At 43.2% G+C, this 17632-nt stretch overlaps 1 protein-coding gene across 5 annotated transcripts in view; it reads left to right on the forward strand.

The window, feature by feature from the left end:
- Window positions 1–14203, forward strand: part of LOC128606122 (teneurin-3) — a 430029-nt gene extending 415826 nt beyond the window's left edge. For 3 of the 5 annotated variants that reach the window (XM_053622152.1, XM_053622153.1, XM_053622154.1), the window contains 6 exons: window positions 2591–2766; window positions 2925–3160; window positions 4530–4826; window positions 7210–8821; window positions 9048–9178; window positions 9694–14202. In XM_053622152.1, the coding sequence (XP_053478127.1) occupies window positions 2591–2766; window positions 2925–3160; window positions 4530–4826; window positions 7210–8821; window positions 9048–9178; window positions 9694–10452 (3211 nt within the window). In that variant the 3' untranslated portion in view covers window positions 10453–14202. Of the gene's footprint in view, window positions 1–2590; window positions 2767–2924; window positions 3161–4529; window positions 4827–7209; window positions 8822–9047; window positions 9179–9693 lie in introns of all 5 variants that reach the window. The other 2 variants (XM_053622151.1, XM_053622155.1) reach the window with 2 other exon arrangements.
- Window positions 14204–17632: the final 3429 nt, after the last annotated feature.

Below are 17632 nucleotides of genomic sequence, written 5' to 3' on the forward strand. Positions count from 1 at the left end.
GGCATTAGCATCGAATAATAACTAAACTAATGCTCAATTCCTCACAATCCTCATTTGAAAATATGAATAAATTACGTTTATAGCACCCGCTGAAAATATTGCGTGGTGCAGAGTGCAGAAGAAACGCTGCAGAGCGAAAGAGGCTTCAGAATGACTGAAATGTTTCTACAGTGAGAATAAATACTGTAAAGAGTGTTAAACAGTAATACATCTGGAGTGACAACGCTTTGCTTTAAGAAGTGAAATAAAAGCGCGGTCTCGTGTGCAGTGTGTTACGTGCAGTTTAATAAGGAAATGAGCTGTAAGTGTTACTGAGCGTCGTTCAGAACCAGAACCAGAACCGGTTCTTCTGGAGACTTCCACCGTCGCCCTCGCGCCTTATTTTTACATTGAAACCCGACGGCCTTCGTTTTTTTTTTTTTTTTTTATCTGAAAAGCGTTCTGTTACGACTGAATACTCTGCTTTATTTCCCGATGTACACACACGTCTCTGTAACGGTTCATCTTGTGCTGGAAAACTAATGTTTGGGAATTTAAAACTGACTCCATGAAATAAAAATCTATTACAAAGTGTGTACTAAAAAAATAAATAAAAGGGTTTTGCACAGTGCTGTATATACAATCAAGATGGACACATTCAATCTGAGCAGCAACAACAGCATTCATGTGTGATGAAGCTTGTAATGTGCATGTAGCCTTTGGAAAATAAAGCCGGACGGTCATAAAGAAAGACGACGTGGCGACGTTTTTGGAGCTCGAGTCGATCATCTGACTCTGGTCTCCGTCCGCATTAGCACGGCGTGGATTTATATCCTGCATGTGCTGTTTACATACACGAAGAGAGAGAAAGCAAGGGAGTGCTCATATATTAGATGGTGGCGTGATTTTCTGGAGAGAGAGACTTCCCCAGAAGATGAAAACATCTGTGCTCTCGAGTCCGTCTCTGCCTCGGAGCGTGAGAGGTTTGTGTCTGCTCGGTCTCGATGGTCTTCGACGCCGTGATATTTTTCGTCCTGGCGAAGCTCGGAAAGTCTGCGGTCCCATCTGATGTGTATTAAGCAACGCTACCGTCGTGGGGTGTGCTGTTAGAACGGCTCGGTGTACATTTCAGCGCGTTCAGAGTCATAACGCAGACACTTGACAGGAAAAAACCCTGAGTTCTCAAAAAGCTGTCATTCGATCACGACGTGTTCACCACGAGGAAAGAAAAGACGCGGTGGTGAAAGTGCCACGCTGCCAAGAATATCGGATGTGTGTTCTTCTGGTCTAATACGAACATGCTGTAGGTGTGTGTGTGTGTGTGTGTGTGTGGAATTAGATTAGACCTGTCGCTGACAGACGGCACTTTCTGGCTAGCTCTAGGATATAAAACTAATCTCATTTTTAATGGTGCTTCATCCTTCAACAGCAGGATTTATTATTCACTGTACGGGACATGCAGGAATTTCACTCAGCACATCAGCCAAAGCACACGCAACACACGTGCAAGAACACATCAACTACAAAAAAACACATTTACGCATTAATCATACACACACACACACGCACATGCACACACGCGCACACACACACACACACACACACACCGCTGTACAATACGGCGCCGTCTAATAGGAACCGAATGGACGACTGGCGTAGTGGATTTGAGTAAATAAAGTCAGGCGAAGATGTTTAGTTAAGCTTATTTTTTAAAACATTTTTTTGATATAGAAATGTGACACCTGACAGTGTATTTACTTCCTGTACAGACCAGCCATGCAAAGTCTTTTCAGGGGAAAGAACTTAACGCAGACTCACAAAGCTGTTAGACGTCACCATATAACATCAAAGACTCATTTGCATATTAATTGAGGTGCCATGTTGATTTGCATATCACGAGGTGATACATGAAGAAGAAAGATTTTCTGAAGACACTCAGAAATTAAAATCATCGACTGGAACAATGGTGATCAAGTGATTAATCATTTGAAGCAATGGTGTTGACTGATTGATCGTCAGGAACAATAGTGATAGGTGATTAATCATCGGGAACAATAGTGATCAGTGATTGGTCGTCAGGAACAATAGTGATCAGTGATTGGTCGTCAGGAACAATAGTGATCAGTGATTGATCATCAGGAACAATAGTGATCAGTGATTGATCATCGGGAACAATAGTGATCAGTGATTGGTCATCGGGAACAATAGTGATCAGTGATTGGTCGTCGGGAGCAGTAGTGATCAGTGATTGGTCGTCGGGAACAATAGTGATCAGTGATTGGTCGTCGGGAACAATAGTGATCAGTGATTGGTCGTCGGGAACAATAGTGATCAGTGATTGATCGTCGGGAACAATAGTGATCAGTGATTGATCGTCGGGAACAATAGTGATCAGTGATTGGTCGTCGGGAACAATAGTGATCAGTGATTGGTCGTCGGGAACAATAGTGATCAGTGATTGGTCGTCGGGAACAATAGTGATCAGTGATTGATTGTCAAGAACAATAGTGATCAGTGATTGGTTGTTGTGGACATCAGCTCGCTCAGATTCAAGCTGGTGGTTTGAATCATTTTGTTGTTTGTTTGTTTGTTCTTGTGTGTGCTTTTTTAGCTATGACAGCGAGGGAAGGCTGACAAACGTCACCTTCCCTACAGGAGTTATCACCAGTCTGATCGAGGAGATGGACCGAGCGCTCACAGTGGACATCGAGACTTCCGGAAGAGACGATGATGTCAGCATTACCACTAACCTCTCCTCCATCGACTCATTCTACACACTCGTACAAGGTAATAAATCACTTCCCGTCCACCTGCTTGATTAACACGCCTGTCGCGTTTTCTTCCTCTTCACACCACAGCAACATGGCGACGATGACGGTTTTTATTTATTAAAGAAACTACACTGTACTAATACACATACTATTTAATCTAATCTAATCCGACAGATCAGTTGAGGAACAGTTATCAGGTGGGTTATGACAGCTCTCTGAGGGTCATTTACGCCAACGGCATGGACTCGCACTACCAGACCGAGCCTCACATCCTGGCGGGTGCGGCGAACCCTACGGTGGCCCGGAGGAACATGAGCCTGCCGGGAGAAAACGGCCAGAACCTGGTGGAGTGGAGATTCAGGAAAGAGCAGACCAGAGGCAAGGTCATAGTGTTCGGACGCAAGCTGAGGGTGAGCACGTCTTCTCAAACTGCACAGGATGCTAACACACAACATGCTAACGCAAACGACTTGACTTAATGAACCCTGCAGGATATTCACATTCAAGGATTTTTCACACAGCTGGAGAAAAAACCCTGTCTCCGTGTTAAATAATGGGTCTGTGAGTAATGAGATACAGGAGATAGTCTTAGTGCTCTGATAGCGCGTGAAACAAAAACAGTTCCCATAAGTGTGCTTAGACTTTTGACTCGTTTATGAGAAGTGAAAAGAGAATGATTTAGCTACCTGAAGAAACTCAAAAGGCTTTTGACGTTTATTAACTGGTGTGAAGGCTAGTTTCTGTTTAGATTTTTGGGGTTTTTTTCCTCTGTAATGTGCGTTAGAAAGTGGAAATTCAGTCTTCTGAAAGGAACCCTTCAGGCATTTCTCTCAGTGAACTGGAAGGTCTAGAAACTACCTACTCTCTGTCAAGTAGATTGTGGACTTATTTCTTTTCTTTTCTTTCTTTTCCCAATGCAGTGTTTTATCCAGTCGCCCCAAGCATCGCTTTCGATTTTCTAGCAACGCAACATTCAGTACGTTCACACGGACAACGATAATCCGATATGAACCCGATTAAGACGATACTCTGATTAAGACACTAGCATGTAAACAGAGATTATGGATGACCTTAATCTGATTAAAGTCATACTCGAAGTAAACACAAATGGAATTAAGACGTGTGGAGTATTTCCTGTTTTAGTCGCGTTATCGACGTGCGTTACAGACACGTACACACCTTAATCACACTATTAACGTCGTGTGAGAGTTTTCACCGCATTGTGCGACAGGACACGTACACACGGCAGCGCTCAACCGTTTGACGGCAAGCAAGAGAGCACGGCTGCGTCCCAAACCGCGTACTTGCCTGCTATATAGTAGGAGAAATACATGTATCTCTATATACTATATAGACGGTAAGTACGCGGTTTGGGACGCAGCCCACGGCTTCAAGCAGTCGTCTATCTACACGTACAGTACGACAAATAATTAACCGCACTTGAAGCGTTCGAAAAAATTAAAAATAAAAACACCCAAAACTGTTTACGGTCCCATAACGAAGACCAACTGTACGTCGATACGTGAAATTCTGGAGGGACGTCGGACGGCGTGACGCGGGGACGTAATGACGTGTGACGTTAATCGTTTCTTAATCAGAGTATGGTCTTAATCGGGTTAATATCGGATTATTGTTGTCCATGTAAACGTACTGAATGATATGTAGTAAAAAAAATTCATACTCAATATGCCAATATATATGATACTAACAGAAATGATGCACCTACAGATTTAATCTCTTTGTAATCCGTATCCGGTGTTGTTTTATTCGGTGTAAAAGGTGAACGGTAGGAACTTGCTGTCGGTGGATTACGACCGAACTCTGAAGACGGAGAAGATTTACGATGACCACCGGAAGTTCCTGCTGAAGATCGTGTACGACACGGCGGGTCACCCCACGCTGTGGGTTCCCAGCAGTAAACTCATGTCCGTGAACCTGACGTACTCGAGCAGCGGCCAAGTGACCAGCATCCAGCGAGGGGCGACTGTGGAGCGGGTGGAGTACGACAGCCAGGGACGCATCATCTCCAGAACCTTCGCTGATGGCAAGTCGTGGAGCTACACTTACCTGGACAAGGTGAGGAGTTCAGAATAAATTCAATATATATATATATATATATTTTTTCCAGGATTAAATGATGACCAGCTCATACGGAAAGGCTATCCTATTAAAAACAAGGTGATTATTTGGAAAATATTCTGTAGTCAGAAAGCTAGGAGAGATTTACTCTTATTTATTGTATGACTTATTAATTAGGAATTTAGTTGAAAGACTAAATGTTAAACTGGGACGCTGCAGTAAAGATGTTTGAGGTTTCCGTGTGAAATTAAAGTTCACAAAGCTCTAGTTGTTAAAGTTCTACAACATGTAGGAGAACGTGTGTTCAGTGACCTTCTCGCGCTGATAAAGTTTGTATTTGAAGTCGGCGCCGGGTCGTGTAAGTTCAGGAACACGCTCGTTTGTAGTCAGCAGACTCCATCTGAGCTTTGACTGGAGCTCGGTGTGACCACGGCGCTCAGCTGGAGATTTATCAGAGGTGCTGACTTCCTAATTTCCCTCTAAGGATTCAAAGGACACACTAATAGTCCTGTGCCAGCATCCCAAAATAACAGCCAAAGGGAGAAAAAAAACAAAAAAAAAAACGTGTTTTATAGGACAAAGACCTGGAAGTACTGCGGGTTGGAGAATTTTCCTTTGAATTATTGCGAGTTTGCGGATCCGGCATTTGCCATGGAGAGAGGAGAAGAAGAAGAAATAAAAGGCTGTTTGTGCGGGCGACGGCTTTAGGAGCGCTGTAAAGAAAGACTTATGGGGGTAAAAAATGAGGCTTGAGGGAAAAGTCAGGGATTAAAGGCCAGAGAAAGAAAGAATAGAGAAAGCGGGTGGGGGGGGGGGGGGGGGGGTGAAAGGGAAGGGGGGGGTTGTGAAAGTTTGTGAAAACTCGGTGAGAAAGTTCACATCTTCTGACTTCTTATTTTACTTCACTAAACAAACTTTCCCCAGAATCTCTCAGCCACTCAAATGCACATCTTAGTAGATTATTTAATAGATTTCATTTATATAGATGTTTTATTATTATTAATGTTGTAGAGTTCTTCATCGAGATTCATATTCCTATCGCTCTTCCTCTCCCCGTTCTTCTTGTGTTTTCTACATGTATTTGAACCGTTTAATCCGATTCTTTTATTCCATTTTTTAAAAATGATTATATTTTTAGAACGAACTTTATTATTATTATTATTATTATTATTATAATGACTGATTCCGGTTAGCCGCTCTTCCTGTAACGATCCTCACCTGCATGCTACAAGCGTACACGCTACAGAGCTACAAATTTAACTAATGGCTTGGAATCCGGAAGGAATAGGCTATAAATTTAGTTCGGCTGAACGATAAATCCAGAGGTTAATCAATAGCTCGTTAGGCTGTGCTTGTCTCACACACACACACACACACACACACACACACACACACAGACACCAGTCAGGATTTATATTAGAATAATGATGTTCAGGTTAAACGTAGAAGAAGGTAAATATAAAAGTGATTGTGGTTTGTAAATATGAAGAGGTTAGTGGTGCTTCTTTTTGATCTTTTCTTTATATCTTTTGATGTTGCATCAGGTTCCTGTCGGTACTGTTCATCCTGGTCACCACAGGTTCAGAGATTTTAAAATAAAATGACAAAATTCTATTTTTGTGTGAAGGCAGTGCAAATCCAGAAACACTGACAATGCCCGAGGATGCTAAATAACACCATCCAACTATTTCCAATTTCCAATCCATCCAATTTGATGTGATTATCAGAAGCAGGTTTCGGTTGTGCTGGCCTTCACTTCCACAGCAGAGCAGGAATTGAGAAGAAAAAAAAGAAGAAAAAAAGGCAAGATAAATGATGTTGGGAGTTTTGTTGTTGGCTTTGTGTAGCAGGCCATACAGCTAGACTGGCTTATTTATCATTGCTATTTATGCTGTCCATCAAACCCCCACAAACAGGCTGAGAATAAACATGAGACCTCTTTCGATCACAGATCACAGCCGAGTTGCTGAGTAGGTGGTTTTAGCATACAGCAGACGCTTATTAAAGATTCTGTTTGCGGTAACGCAAAAAAAAAAAAAAAACAACAAAAAAACAAAACGACGACTTCTCAACCACAAGAGCACCGGGTTTATCCACTACAATATGTTCAGAGGGTTATTACCTGCTGCTCCGCTAAGTGATTATGACTTTCACCAAAGCTTACCTTATGAGATAAGTGCCGAGGCTAAGGCCAGTCATTTCCCAACACTTCAGAATTATGCATCCGAGCGTATTAAAATGTGCCGCGTTTAGTAAAGGAGGACTCTGATTTAAACGAGGAAACCGGCACCGGAGCTGCATGTTAATGCCGGTCTTTGCACGCTGTTTGCATGTTAAACACTCGTTAGAGTAATTAATCGCTTATTTCCTTCATTTCCAGTCCATGGTGCTCCTGCTGCATAGTCAGCGACAGTACATCTTCGACTTCGACGTACAAGACCGGCTCTCTGCTATTACCATGCCCAGCGTGGCACGTCACACCATGGAGACGATCCGATCTATCGGCTACTACCGCAATATCTATCATCCGCCCGAGAGCAACGCGTCGGTCACCGTGGATTACAGCGAGGACGGCCAGCTCCTACGCGTGGCGCACTTGGGCACCGGCCGCCGCATCCTCTACAAGTACAGAAGGCAGAACAAGATCTCAGAGATACTGTACGACAGCACACGCGTGAGTTTCACATACGACGAGACGGCCGGCGTTTTGAAGACGGTGAACTTGCAGAGCGAAGGTTTTATCTGCTCCATCCGATATCGTCAGATCGGACCGCTAGTGGACAGGCAGATCTTCCGATTTAGTGAGGACGGCATGGTCAACGCTCGCTTCGACTACTCTTACGACAACAGCTTCCGGGTCACCAGCATGCAAGGGGTCATCAACGAGACGCCGCTGCCCATCGACCTCTACCAATTCGATGACATCTCGGGCAAAGTGGAGCAGTTCGGCAAGTTCGGCGTGATCTATTACGACATTAATCAGATCATCTCGACGGCAGTCATGACGTACACTAAGCACTTCGACGTCCACGGCCGCATCAAGGAGATTCAGTACGAGATCTTCCGGTCCCTTATGTACTGGATCACCATACAGTACGACAACATGGGCCGTGTCACCAAGCGCGAGGTCAAGATCGGACCGTTCGCTAACACCACCAAATACAGCTACGAGTACGATGTGGACGGCCAACTGCAGACCGTCTACTTGAACGAAAAGATGATGTGGCGCTACAGCTACGATCTCAACGGCAACCTTCACTTGCTAAACCCGGGTAACAGTGCTCGGCTCACGCCGCTACGTTACGACCTTCGGGATCGCATCACGCGCCTCGGCGACGTACAGTACCGGATGGACGAAGACGGATTCCTGCGCCAGAGAGGCACCGAGATTTTCGAGTACAACTCCAAAGGCCTGCTGGTACGAGTCCACAGCAAGGCTAACGGTTGGACTATCCAGTACCGTTACGACGGATTGGGGAGGCGCCTGGCGTCCCGTAACAGCCTCGGTCAGCACCTTCAGTTCTTCTATGCTGATCTGAACTACCCTACACGCATTACCCACGTCTACAACCATTCCAGCTCGGAGATCACCTCGCTCTACTACGACCTGCAAGGCCACCTTTTCGCCATGGAGATTAGCAGTGGAGAGGAGTTCTACATTGCTTGCGACAACACCGGCACTCCACTGGCTGTCTTTAGCAGTAACGGGCTATTACTCAAGCAGGTTCAGTACACTGCTTATGGAGAGATCTACTTTGACTCCAACCCTGACTTCCAGCTGGTAATTGGGTTCCACGGAGGATTGTACGACCCACTTACGAGGCTCCTTCATTTTGGAGAAAGAGACTACGACATTCCCGCCGGCCGTTGGACCACCCCAGATATTAGCACCTGGACCAGAGTGGGGAAAGATCCTGCCCCCTTTAACCTGTACATGTTTCGCAACAATAACCCTATTAGCAAGGTCCATGATGTCAAAGAGTATGTTACAGGTAAGGACAAGCATGATTTTTTTCTCTCCCTGACCTCCATCTGTTGTATCTAAGCTGTCTGTCTTATCCAGCCACACTAAATTAAACAAATATATCTAAAGTGACAAGATGTTGTGTGTATATTTAGACTAAATGCTCAAATGGATTTTTTATTTTATTTTAAAAAAAAAAAACAAAAACAAACAAGCAACAGTGCTTAATTTAAATGTCAAATGTCTGTCTCTAGATGTCAACATCTGGCTGGTAACATTTGGCTTCCATCTTCACAACGCCATCCCTGGATTCCCAATTCCTAAATTTGACCTCACGCAGCCCTCGCTGGAGATGAGAAAGAGTCAGCTCTGGGACGACCTTCCGGTACGTATACCCCGCCCTAATCTCTTACCGTCACAGTTTTTATTTGTTCTTGGGAGTCAAACGAGTGAGAATCCCATTCTGCACAGTGCTCTGGAGTTTACGACGAGACAGCCGTCAGTTAATTAACAAGTCTTTCAGGATTTTAATTAGATGTGTAAATTCAATGGTGCCTCGGCCCTCCAGGATCTCGGCTTGACACCTTTTATACGCTTTTGCACTCCGGTTTTCTCGATCTTCCGTAGTTAGAAAGTGTTACTTGGACTTGTTAGTTTTTCCAAGATTCACAAGCAGAGACCTAGCGAGGCCAGACGAAGCTAAATCACTCGGGGTAAACAAGAATTTAATGTGCAGTATGTGGAGTTAATTATGGCACCATCATCTGGTCAAATGAAACAGCATGGGCCATGATAAGTGGTCCAAACTGAATGTTGTTAAATCTCCTTCTTTTTTCCTCTTGATACCGTTATATAAAACTCTGGTCACTTTTTGTCCCCTTCTCTTCCTGTCCTTTGCAGGCCATCTCAGGTGTCCAGGAGGAAGTGACACGTCAAGCCAAGGCATTCTTATCTTTCGAGAGGATGCCAGAAATCCAGTTTAGCCGGCGCCGCTCTGCACGGGATAAACCCTGGCTGTGGTTCGCCACTGTCAAGTCGTTGATTGGGAAAGGCGTGATGCTTGCGATCACCAGCAAAGGCCAAGTGGCCACGAACGCGCTGAACATTGCCAACGAAGACTGCATCAAGGTGGCAGCAGTTCTGAACAACGCCTTCTACCTGGAAGACCTGCACTTCACCATCGAGGGTCGCGATACGCATTACTTCATCAAAACGAGCCTTCCCGAAAGCGACCTGGGGGCTTTACGGCTGACGAGTGGGCGCCGCAGCTTGGAGAACGGCGTGAACGTGACCGTGTCTCAGTCTACCACGGTGGTGAACGGGCGTACGCGGCGATTCGCAGACGTCGAGCTCCAGTACGGTTCGCTGGCACTGCACGTACGCTACGGCATGACGCTGGACGAGGAAAAGGCACGAGTGCTCGAGCAGGCCAGACAAAGAGCGCTCGCGAGCGCGTGGCAAAGAGAACAGCAACGGGTCCGAGAGGGCGAGGAAGGCGCCAGGCTCTGGACCGAAGGCGAGAAACGGCAACTACTGAGCTCAGGAAAGGTTCTCGGCTACGACGGCTACTACGTGCTCTCTGTGGAGCAGTACCCCGAACTGGCCGACAGCGCCAACAACATCCAGTTCTTGAGGCAGAGCGAGATCGGGAAGAGGTAACAACCGACTGCACAGCGATGCTTTAGCCGGGAAGAAGTAACAACAGACTGCACTGTGCCTAGCTGCCTCTCTCGTTTACCGTGTAGAAAAGACCTGAGATGAGCTCTGTAACCGACACGTCTCTCCCTCTGCAGCATCGAAACCAACTCTTTCTGAAAGCACTCAATAAGAACCTTTTGTTTTTGTTTTTTTTTAAACTGCTTTAGCTAGGTAGAGGTAACTGACTGTTACTTAGCTGACAGTTTTCTCAGACTGAAGAGAGAAATAAAGTGAAGAAATGACTCAAGCGCTCAGTACCGCCTCAGTTGCCTCACACTCTCTCGCCCCACCCGAAACCCCTCTCTATACTGTACTGAATATACTCACTAATAGCCCCCCCCCCCAAACACAGGGTAGACAGAAGCTGCCTCTCTACAGTATGTTACCGTGTACAAAAACCCCGAGCTCCATCAACCAACCACGTTTCTTCACGCTGCGGCATTGGACGGACAAGCCAATTCTCTCCGAAGGACTCTCGGTATGAAAAATTTTTGAAAACCCTTCAATCTGAATCTTTTTTGTGCTTTTTTTGTATAAAATTCTTAAGGATGGTACGCTTCACGGATTTAAATAAAGGGAAGAAAAAGAAGGAACGTGTTTACAAAACCGCTGCACTCGGCTAACGGACTCACGTGTACAGTACAGAGCCTCTGGGTCGCATCTCTCGCTCTGAAAGTTCTTCTCGCTATCGGTATTGAAAAAAAAACAACAACACACGTTTGGTGGACGTTTCGGGTTCGGAGACGTACAGCCGTGAGAACTGAAACGGCACGTGATTCTTTCCTGCTTCGCTTTGTTTTTAAGGACACCGTTACGATTCAAGTATTCAGTCGAGTCTGCGTGTTCAATGTCATTGCTGAACCAGCTGGCGGATGTAGAGTAGAGAGCAAAACAAAACTAAAAATGATATATCATAACTGGCCTGTCTTTTGACAAGAGATGTGAGAATATCTTTATGGAATCTTTTTTTTTTTTTTTTTAAACTTAAAAAAAAAATATTCCACTTATCCGTACATCAATATTAGTCTCAGAGAAAGTAATTTATGTACAGTGTTTATACATATAAATAAAATTTAAAAAACCAACAAAAATAAAACCTTAAAAAATATCGACTTTCTTTTTTCCGTCTTGTCATGCATTACTGTTTACACTTCATGAAGTTTAATATTTGATCTTATCAGAATTTATGGTAATGCTAATCGAAATAAAATCAGCTGTACTGTCTCATTAATCTCTGCATTTTCATCTCTTACAGTTTGTTTGTTTTGCACACTTTATTTTTAGTATTTTTTTTTTTACGCTCTTGTCTGGTTTCGTTGCTCGCCCGCCTCTTCACGTGTTACCGTGATCGAAGTTACGATCGAGGCGACGGCTCCGCGGTTCAAAACGGCCTTCGGATATTAGTTAGAAAATAAACCGGACGCGATTCTGTTCCAGTTACGGGTTTAAATTCTCGGGTGTTTACTTGTTAGTAGCGAAATTCTGATCGGGCCTGTATTGATTACTTTAGATGTATTTAAAAACAAAACAAAAGAACAGTCAGGACATTCAGACGGATAACGACAGGAACGACCGAATCGAAACGTGTGAGGAAACAAAACGTCACGTCTCACGTTAAATAAATTCTTTCTTTTACTTTTACATACTAATACCAGTGAACGAGTGCAGGTGAAAAACAAAAGATCTGTCCAGAATGTTCTTCACGCTTGCCTTCGTTCACATACGTCTCTTTTTTTTTTTTAGTTCGGATCGAGTCATCTAAATTGTATTTATCGCTACAAAGTCGACTTCTGAGGCCTTTTACGTAAAATAATAATAATAATAATAATAATAAAAAAATCTAATCAAATTAAAAAAAAAAACTAAAAAAAAGAGAACATAACTGCTTTTTTTGTTTGTTTGTTTGTTTTTCTTTTTGTACGGCGAAGCCTATTTTTCTACGTGAATGAAAAGGCATCTAAAAAGGAAAAGCGGTGCTCTCCGTGGTTTAGGAAACTACTCATCCTGATTCCGATCGCTGTGGTTTTTGTCCAAGCGCTGTGCGTTTGGCTGCTCGGATCTGAGAAACGCTAGACCTTCCCGATTTGACAATCCTGTCCTCGCCATGACGTTAGCACGAGGCGGCGTCCTGACCCCGCGAGCGGTTAAAGAAATGATCGGAACAAACAAACAGCCACGTTCCGAGCACGCATAACAACACTACACGCCATTTCATAACGCGGCACTTAATGCGAGATGCGCTCACGAAGGCCGTGGCGGTTAGCGAAGGAGGAACGGTAGAGAAAAGGAAACGCGAACGAGGTTTTAGCTTCGCAATTTGTTGCATGCGTATGATGTAAAACTGCCTCTCTGAAACCACTTCAAGCACTGTAAAGGTCATTTTCAGAAGTCGGGTGTTCGAACGCACTGCTTTGATGGATTATTTACTGTATCTGCTTCTACTCCAGATCATTATGTAACAGTCTTTTTTTTTTTTTCTTCAAATGAAGACTGCATCAGATGTGTGTGAAATGTACTGAATGTTTTCTTTCTCCATCTCGCTCCACTCTGTCCAGTAGGTCTGTACGGCCTGTGAGGCGCGTCAAAGTTTAAAGAGGATGTTAAAAAAAAAACCCAGAAAAAACACATGTGCGTTCAGCCTTGTTTATATGCATTCTTTCTGTTTTATGGAAGAGTTTCCTTTTTCGTTGTTGTTGTCGTTTAGGTTTTTTGTTTTTTTTACAGAAATGTTCGTTTTTGTACTATAAAAAATGCAGCAGAGGTAAAAACCCGACGTGAGTGAGAACTGTCTTGCCGTCTCGTTGTGAAAGGACTACGAACGAGCTTCGCTCATGTTTGTTTGTTTTTGTGGGGTTCTTTTTTTTTCGTAACAGATCTTGGGGTTTTTCTCGTTTGTTTGATAAGGTTTAAAAAAAAATTTTTAAAAAAAAGAAAAAAAGTCTGGAGTGCAATTAAGAGCCTGGATACATATTATTAGGACAGAAAACCGAAAACTTAAAAAGCACTTGAGTTTGATGCACTGTTCAGGCAATCACTTGCGAGTCCAATCTAAAAAATTTCAGTCTGATGACACGTTTTACTGCCACTTACGAGAGAAAGGCATCAGAAATCTCGGACTGGTTATCTGATTTATTCATATTAACTACTGAGAGAAGCAACGTGTATGAATACGACAGGGGTAAAGCGTTATCCAGGCTTTTAAGTGCAATTGTAAACTAATCCCAAGTAAGGTCAATGCTGGACCCATTACATTTTTACTTTGCAACATGTTAATGCTCCACAGACGCCGATCATTTAAATAAAAACGTAATACTCAAAGTGTCTCTGCTCTGTTCATTGATATAACCACGTACTGTACAGTGGAAAGGCATTACAGTTTCATAGACTGTCATTCAGAGCGACTGATCTGTTTACCTGCTCACACAGAACAGTCACATCTTCAGCAGGCGCGGGTTCGCCGGGATTTTAAGATTATTACTTGTCACACCGTACGAGATCCCGATAAAGTCTCGTACGGACTGTGTACTGTGATAGTATGTGTTCTCGATGTCAGCTAATACCACGGAGATCCTCTAAAGATACAGTGGGGGAAATAAGTATTGAACGAGTCAACATTTTTTTCAGTAAATATATTTCCAGTGAAGTTATTCACATGAAATTTTCACCAGACGTCAGTAGTAACTCAAGAAATATAAAGACTTCACAACATTAAAGTCCATAAATGAAGTTATGTGTGATAAAGAGGAATGACACGGGGGGGGGGGGGAAGTATTGAACACGCTAACTGAAATGAATTTAATACTTAGTGGAGAAGCCTTTGTTTGTAATGACGCTTCAAGACGCTTCCTGTATGAAGAAATTAATGTTCTGCAGTATTCAGGTGTGATTTTGATCCATTCTTCTAAATGTATCGTCTTTAAATCTTGTTCAATTGGATTCGAGTCAGGTGATTGACTGGGCCGTTCTAACACCTTGATTTTTTTCTCTGAAAGCAATTGAGAGTTTCCTTTACTGTACGCTTTGGATCGTTGTCCTGCTGGAAGCTCCACCCACGTCTCATCTTCATCATCCTGGTGGATGGCAGCAGATTCTTCTCAAGAATCTCCCGGTAAAGGGCTCCATTCATCGTTCCTTCAGTTATATGAAGTCTGCCAGCACCATGTGATGAGAAACAGCCCCACACCATGATGCTTCACCTCCAAACTTCACTGTTGGTGTAGTGTTTTTAGGGAGATGTGCAGTGCCATTTCTTCTCCAAACATGGTGTGTAGTATAACAGACAAAAAGTTCAATTTTGCTCTCGTCTGACCAGACTACACTCTCCCAGTATTTCATAGGCTTGTCCAAATGAGTTGTAGCAAACTTTAAACGAGCTTCGACATGCCTTTTCTTTAGTAATGGAGTCTTGCGGGTGAGCGTGAGCAGTGGAGTGCATTGCCTATTGTTTTCTCTGTGACGATGGCACCTGCTGCCTCCAAGTGTTTCTGGAGCTCTTTCCGAGTGGTCCTTGACTCCTGGGCTACTCTTCTGAATATTCTCCTGACTCCCTGCTCAGAAATCTTGCGAGGAGCTCCTGTGCGTGGCCGGTTGATGACGGAGTGATGTTGCTTCCACTTGTGGATAACGGCCCTAATGGTGCTTACTGGAGGATTCAGAAGTTTTGAAATACGTCTGTATCCGATTCCATCAACATGTTTCACAACAATAAGTTTGTGAAGGTCTTGGGAGAGCTCTTTGCTTTCACCCATCATGAGATGTTTCTTGTGTGACACCTTGGTAACGATAAGCCTTTTTATAGACCATCAATGTACTAACCCAGCTGATATTAATGTGCACAGGTAGGGGTGTAATTACTTATGGATTTAAATTGGTTCCTTGCCTTACCTTGCCTTGGAGAACTGCTTTTCCTTAGCGTGTTCAATACTTTTTTCCCCGTGTCATTCCACTTTATTACACATAACTTTATTTATGGACTTTAACGTTGTGAATTCTTTATATTTCCAGATTTCTTGAGTTAATTCTGATGTCTGGTGAAAATTTCACGTGAATAACCTCATTGGAAATATATTTACTGAAAAAAAATGTTGAGGTGTTCGATGCTTACGTTAAACCAAGCACTCTGTCCTACACTTTTTTTTTTAAACATTCATGGAACTGGTGAACAGAATTATTGGACTGCTTTTCTTTTTCTTTTTTTGGAGAGAAAAAATCTGGCCACAGTATGAAAGCTCAGAAGTCCTTATGCTAGTTTACGAATGGGACAGACGTTATTTAATTAATTTTAACAACAGACAAAGCCACAAAACAGCTTTACGGAAATCCGGATGTGGATTTAGGCCTAGAGCCCTTTCCCAGGAGCACCAAAATACTACCCAGAAATGCTGCCTACTTAAGCGCCATTTAACACTACACATTATTTCATTATTCGGTTTTATACCCCTATATACTGTAACTAAATTTTGGAGCCAGTAAATCAAGAAATCATGTCTAAAGTACAACAATAACCTTGTGGAAAAAAAACAAACATTTCAGTATAGGTTTAATATAGTCGATATAGTTCTTATAAATGACGTGAATAATGCCCTCTTAGAAAATTATTTATAAAGTCTTTGGTCTGACACTTCACTGTAGACCTAGTTCATCTTTTTTTCTGTCAGAAATTTTTTCTCTTTCTTTCTTCTCTTTTGGGCAAAAAAAAAAGAGTGTAATCTACCACTTCCAGTTCAATTGAGTTAAGTGATGTTTACTATATACACTTGTCTAACGTAAGCGAAGGTCACAGTCATGAAATTCTCTGAGTCGAGTCTGAAAGCACGCCGGCCGAAACAATACTAATGGGAGATGGGAGGAAGGGGGCGGGGCTTCCAAGGGGGTGTCAGTTAAGATGGAGGAGTTCAAAAACACCTACACAACTGTCAGTCATTCCAGAGTCACGTGTTGAAGGATTTCACCTGTGGTTTTTACTGGGGGGGTAAGACTGACTTTTTACTGATTTTGTTGTTGTTGTTGTTGGGAACAAATGGACAACAATGCTAAAAAAAGTTGGCAGGTCTGTGGTGGTAACTTGTACGGTTCGTTAGCATTGTCAACTGTGGGTGTGGCCTGTCTGGCTTTTTTAAGCTCAGATATGTCAAAATGTGCACTCTACAATAAAACTAATAACAATGACCATTTTACCTTTATTTAAAATTGACTTTATATTGTAGTTCAATCTGGGTCAGTATGAGACAAGGTGCGGTGGACAACTCACCCCACTGTGCTGAGGCTTGACAGCATCATATCTAATTTGATTGATTACATCAACTGTTTTTAGATTTGATTCTATCCCCGAATGGAACGTAATAGCACTGTGAAACTGTAGGGGGCGGCAGCAGAACTTCTTACTACATTTATGGCATTTGGGAGGCGCCTTAATCCAGAGCAACCTACATTTATCTAATTTATATCTAAGCAGTTGATAAAGGAACTAACAGTGGCAGCTTGGGTTTGACCTCATGACCTTCCAATCTGAAGTCCAACATCTTAACCACTGAGCTCTTACTGTCTCCAGTACCTCTACTGCACCACATAGTGCTGTGCCCAAAAACTGTTAATGCAGTTTTAAATGAAGTACCATGGAAACGGTTTTGGACGTCAATTCCACATGGACGTTCTCGCTGTGGTTGCTGGGACGACGGTTGCTGCGATGTCCTTGGGACTGCACTTACCACGTACAGTTTTACACTCAGGTCTCCTTTAGTGAACAGTGGACTAGTTCAACAAACAGACTTCATATAAAACCATAATGAACTTTCTTTTACTCTCACACTATCCGTCGTTCCCCAGATGAGAACGGGTTCCCTTCTGAGTCCGGTTCCTCTCAAGGTTTCTTCCTCATATCATCTCAGGGAGTTTTTCCTCACCCCCGTCACCACCGTCTCGCTCAATAGAGATAAATTCACACACTTAAAATCTCCATCCTGTGTTTATATATTTCTGTAAAGCTGCTTTGAGACACAATGTCCGCTGTTAAAAGCGCTACACGAATAAAACTGAATTGAAAAAAAAATGGAATCAAAAGTGTGACTGATAGAAAACACAAGGGTGAGCCTCGTCTCTGAATGATGGCAGTAACAAAGTAAAATGCACAAAAAGCAGCACA

This window comes from Ictalurus furcatus, chromosome 3 (assembly GCF_023375685.1).
Source record: "Ictalurus furcatus strain D&B chromosome 3, Billie_1.0, whole genome shotgun sequence".
NCBI lineage: Eukaryota > Metazoa > Chordata > Actinopteri > Siluriformes > Ictaluridae > Ictalurus > Ictalurus furcatus.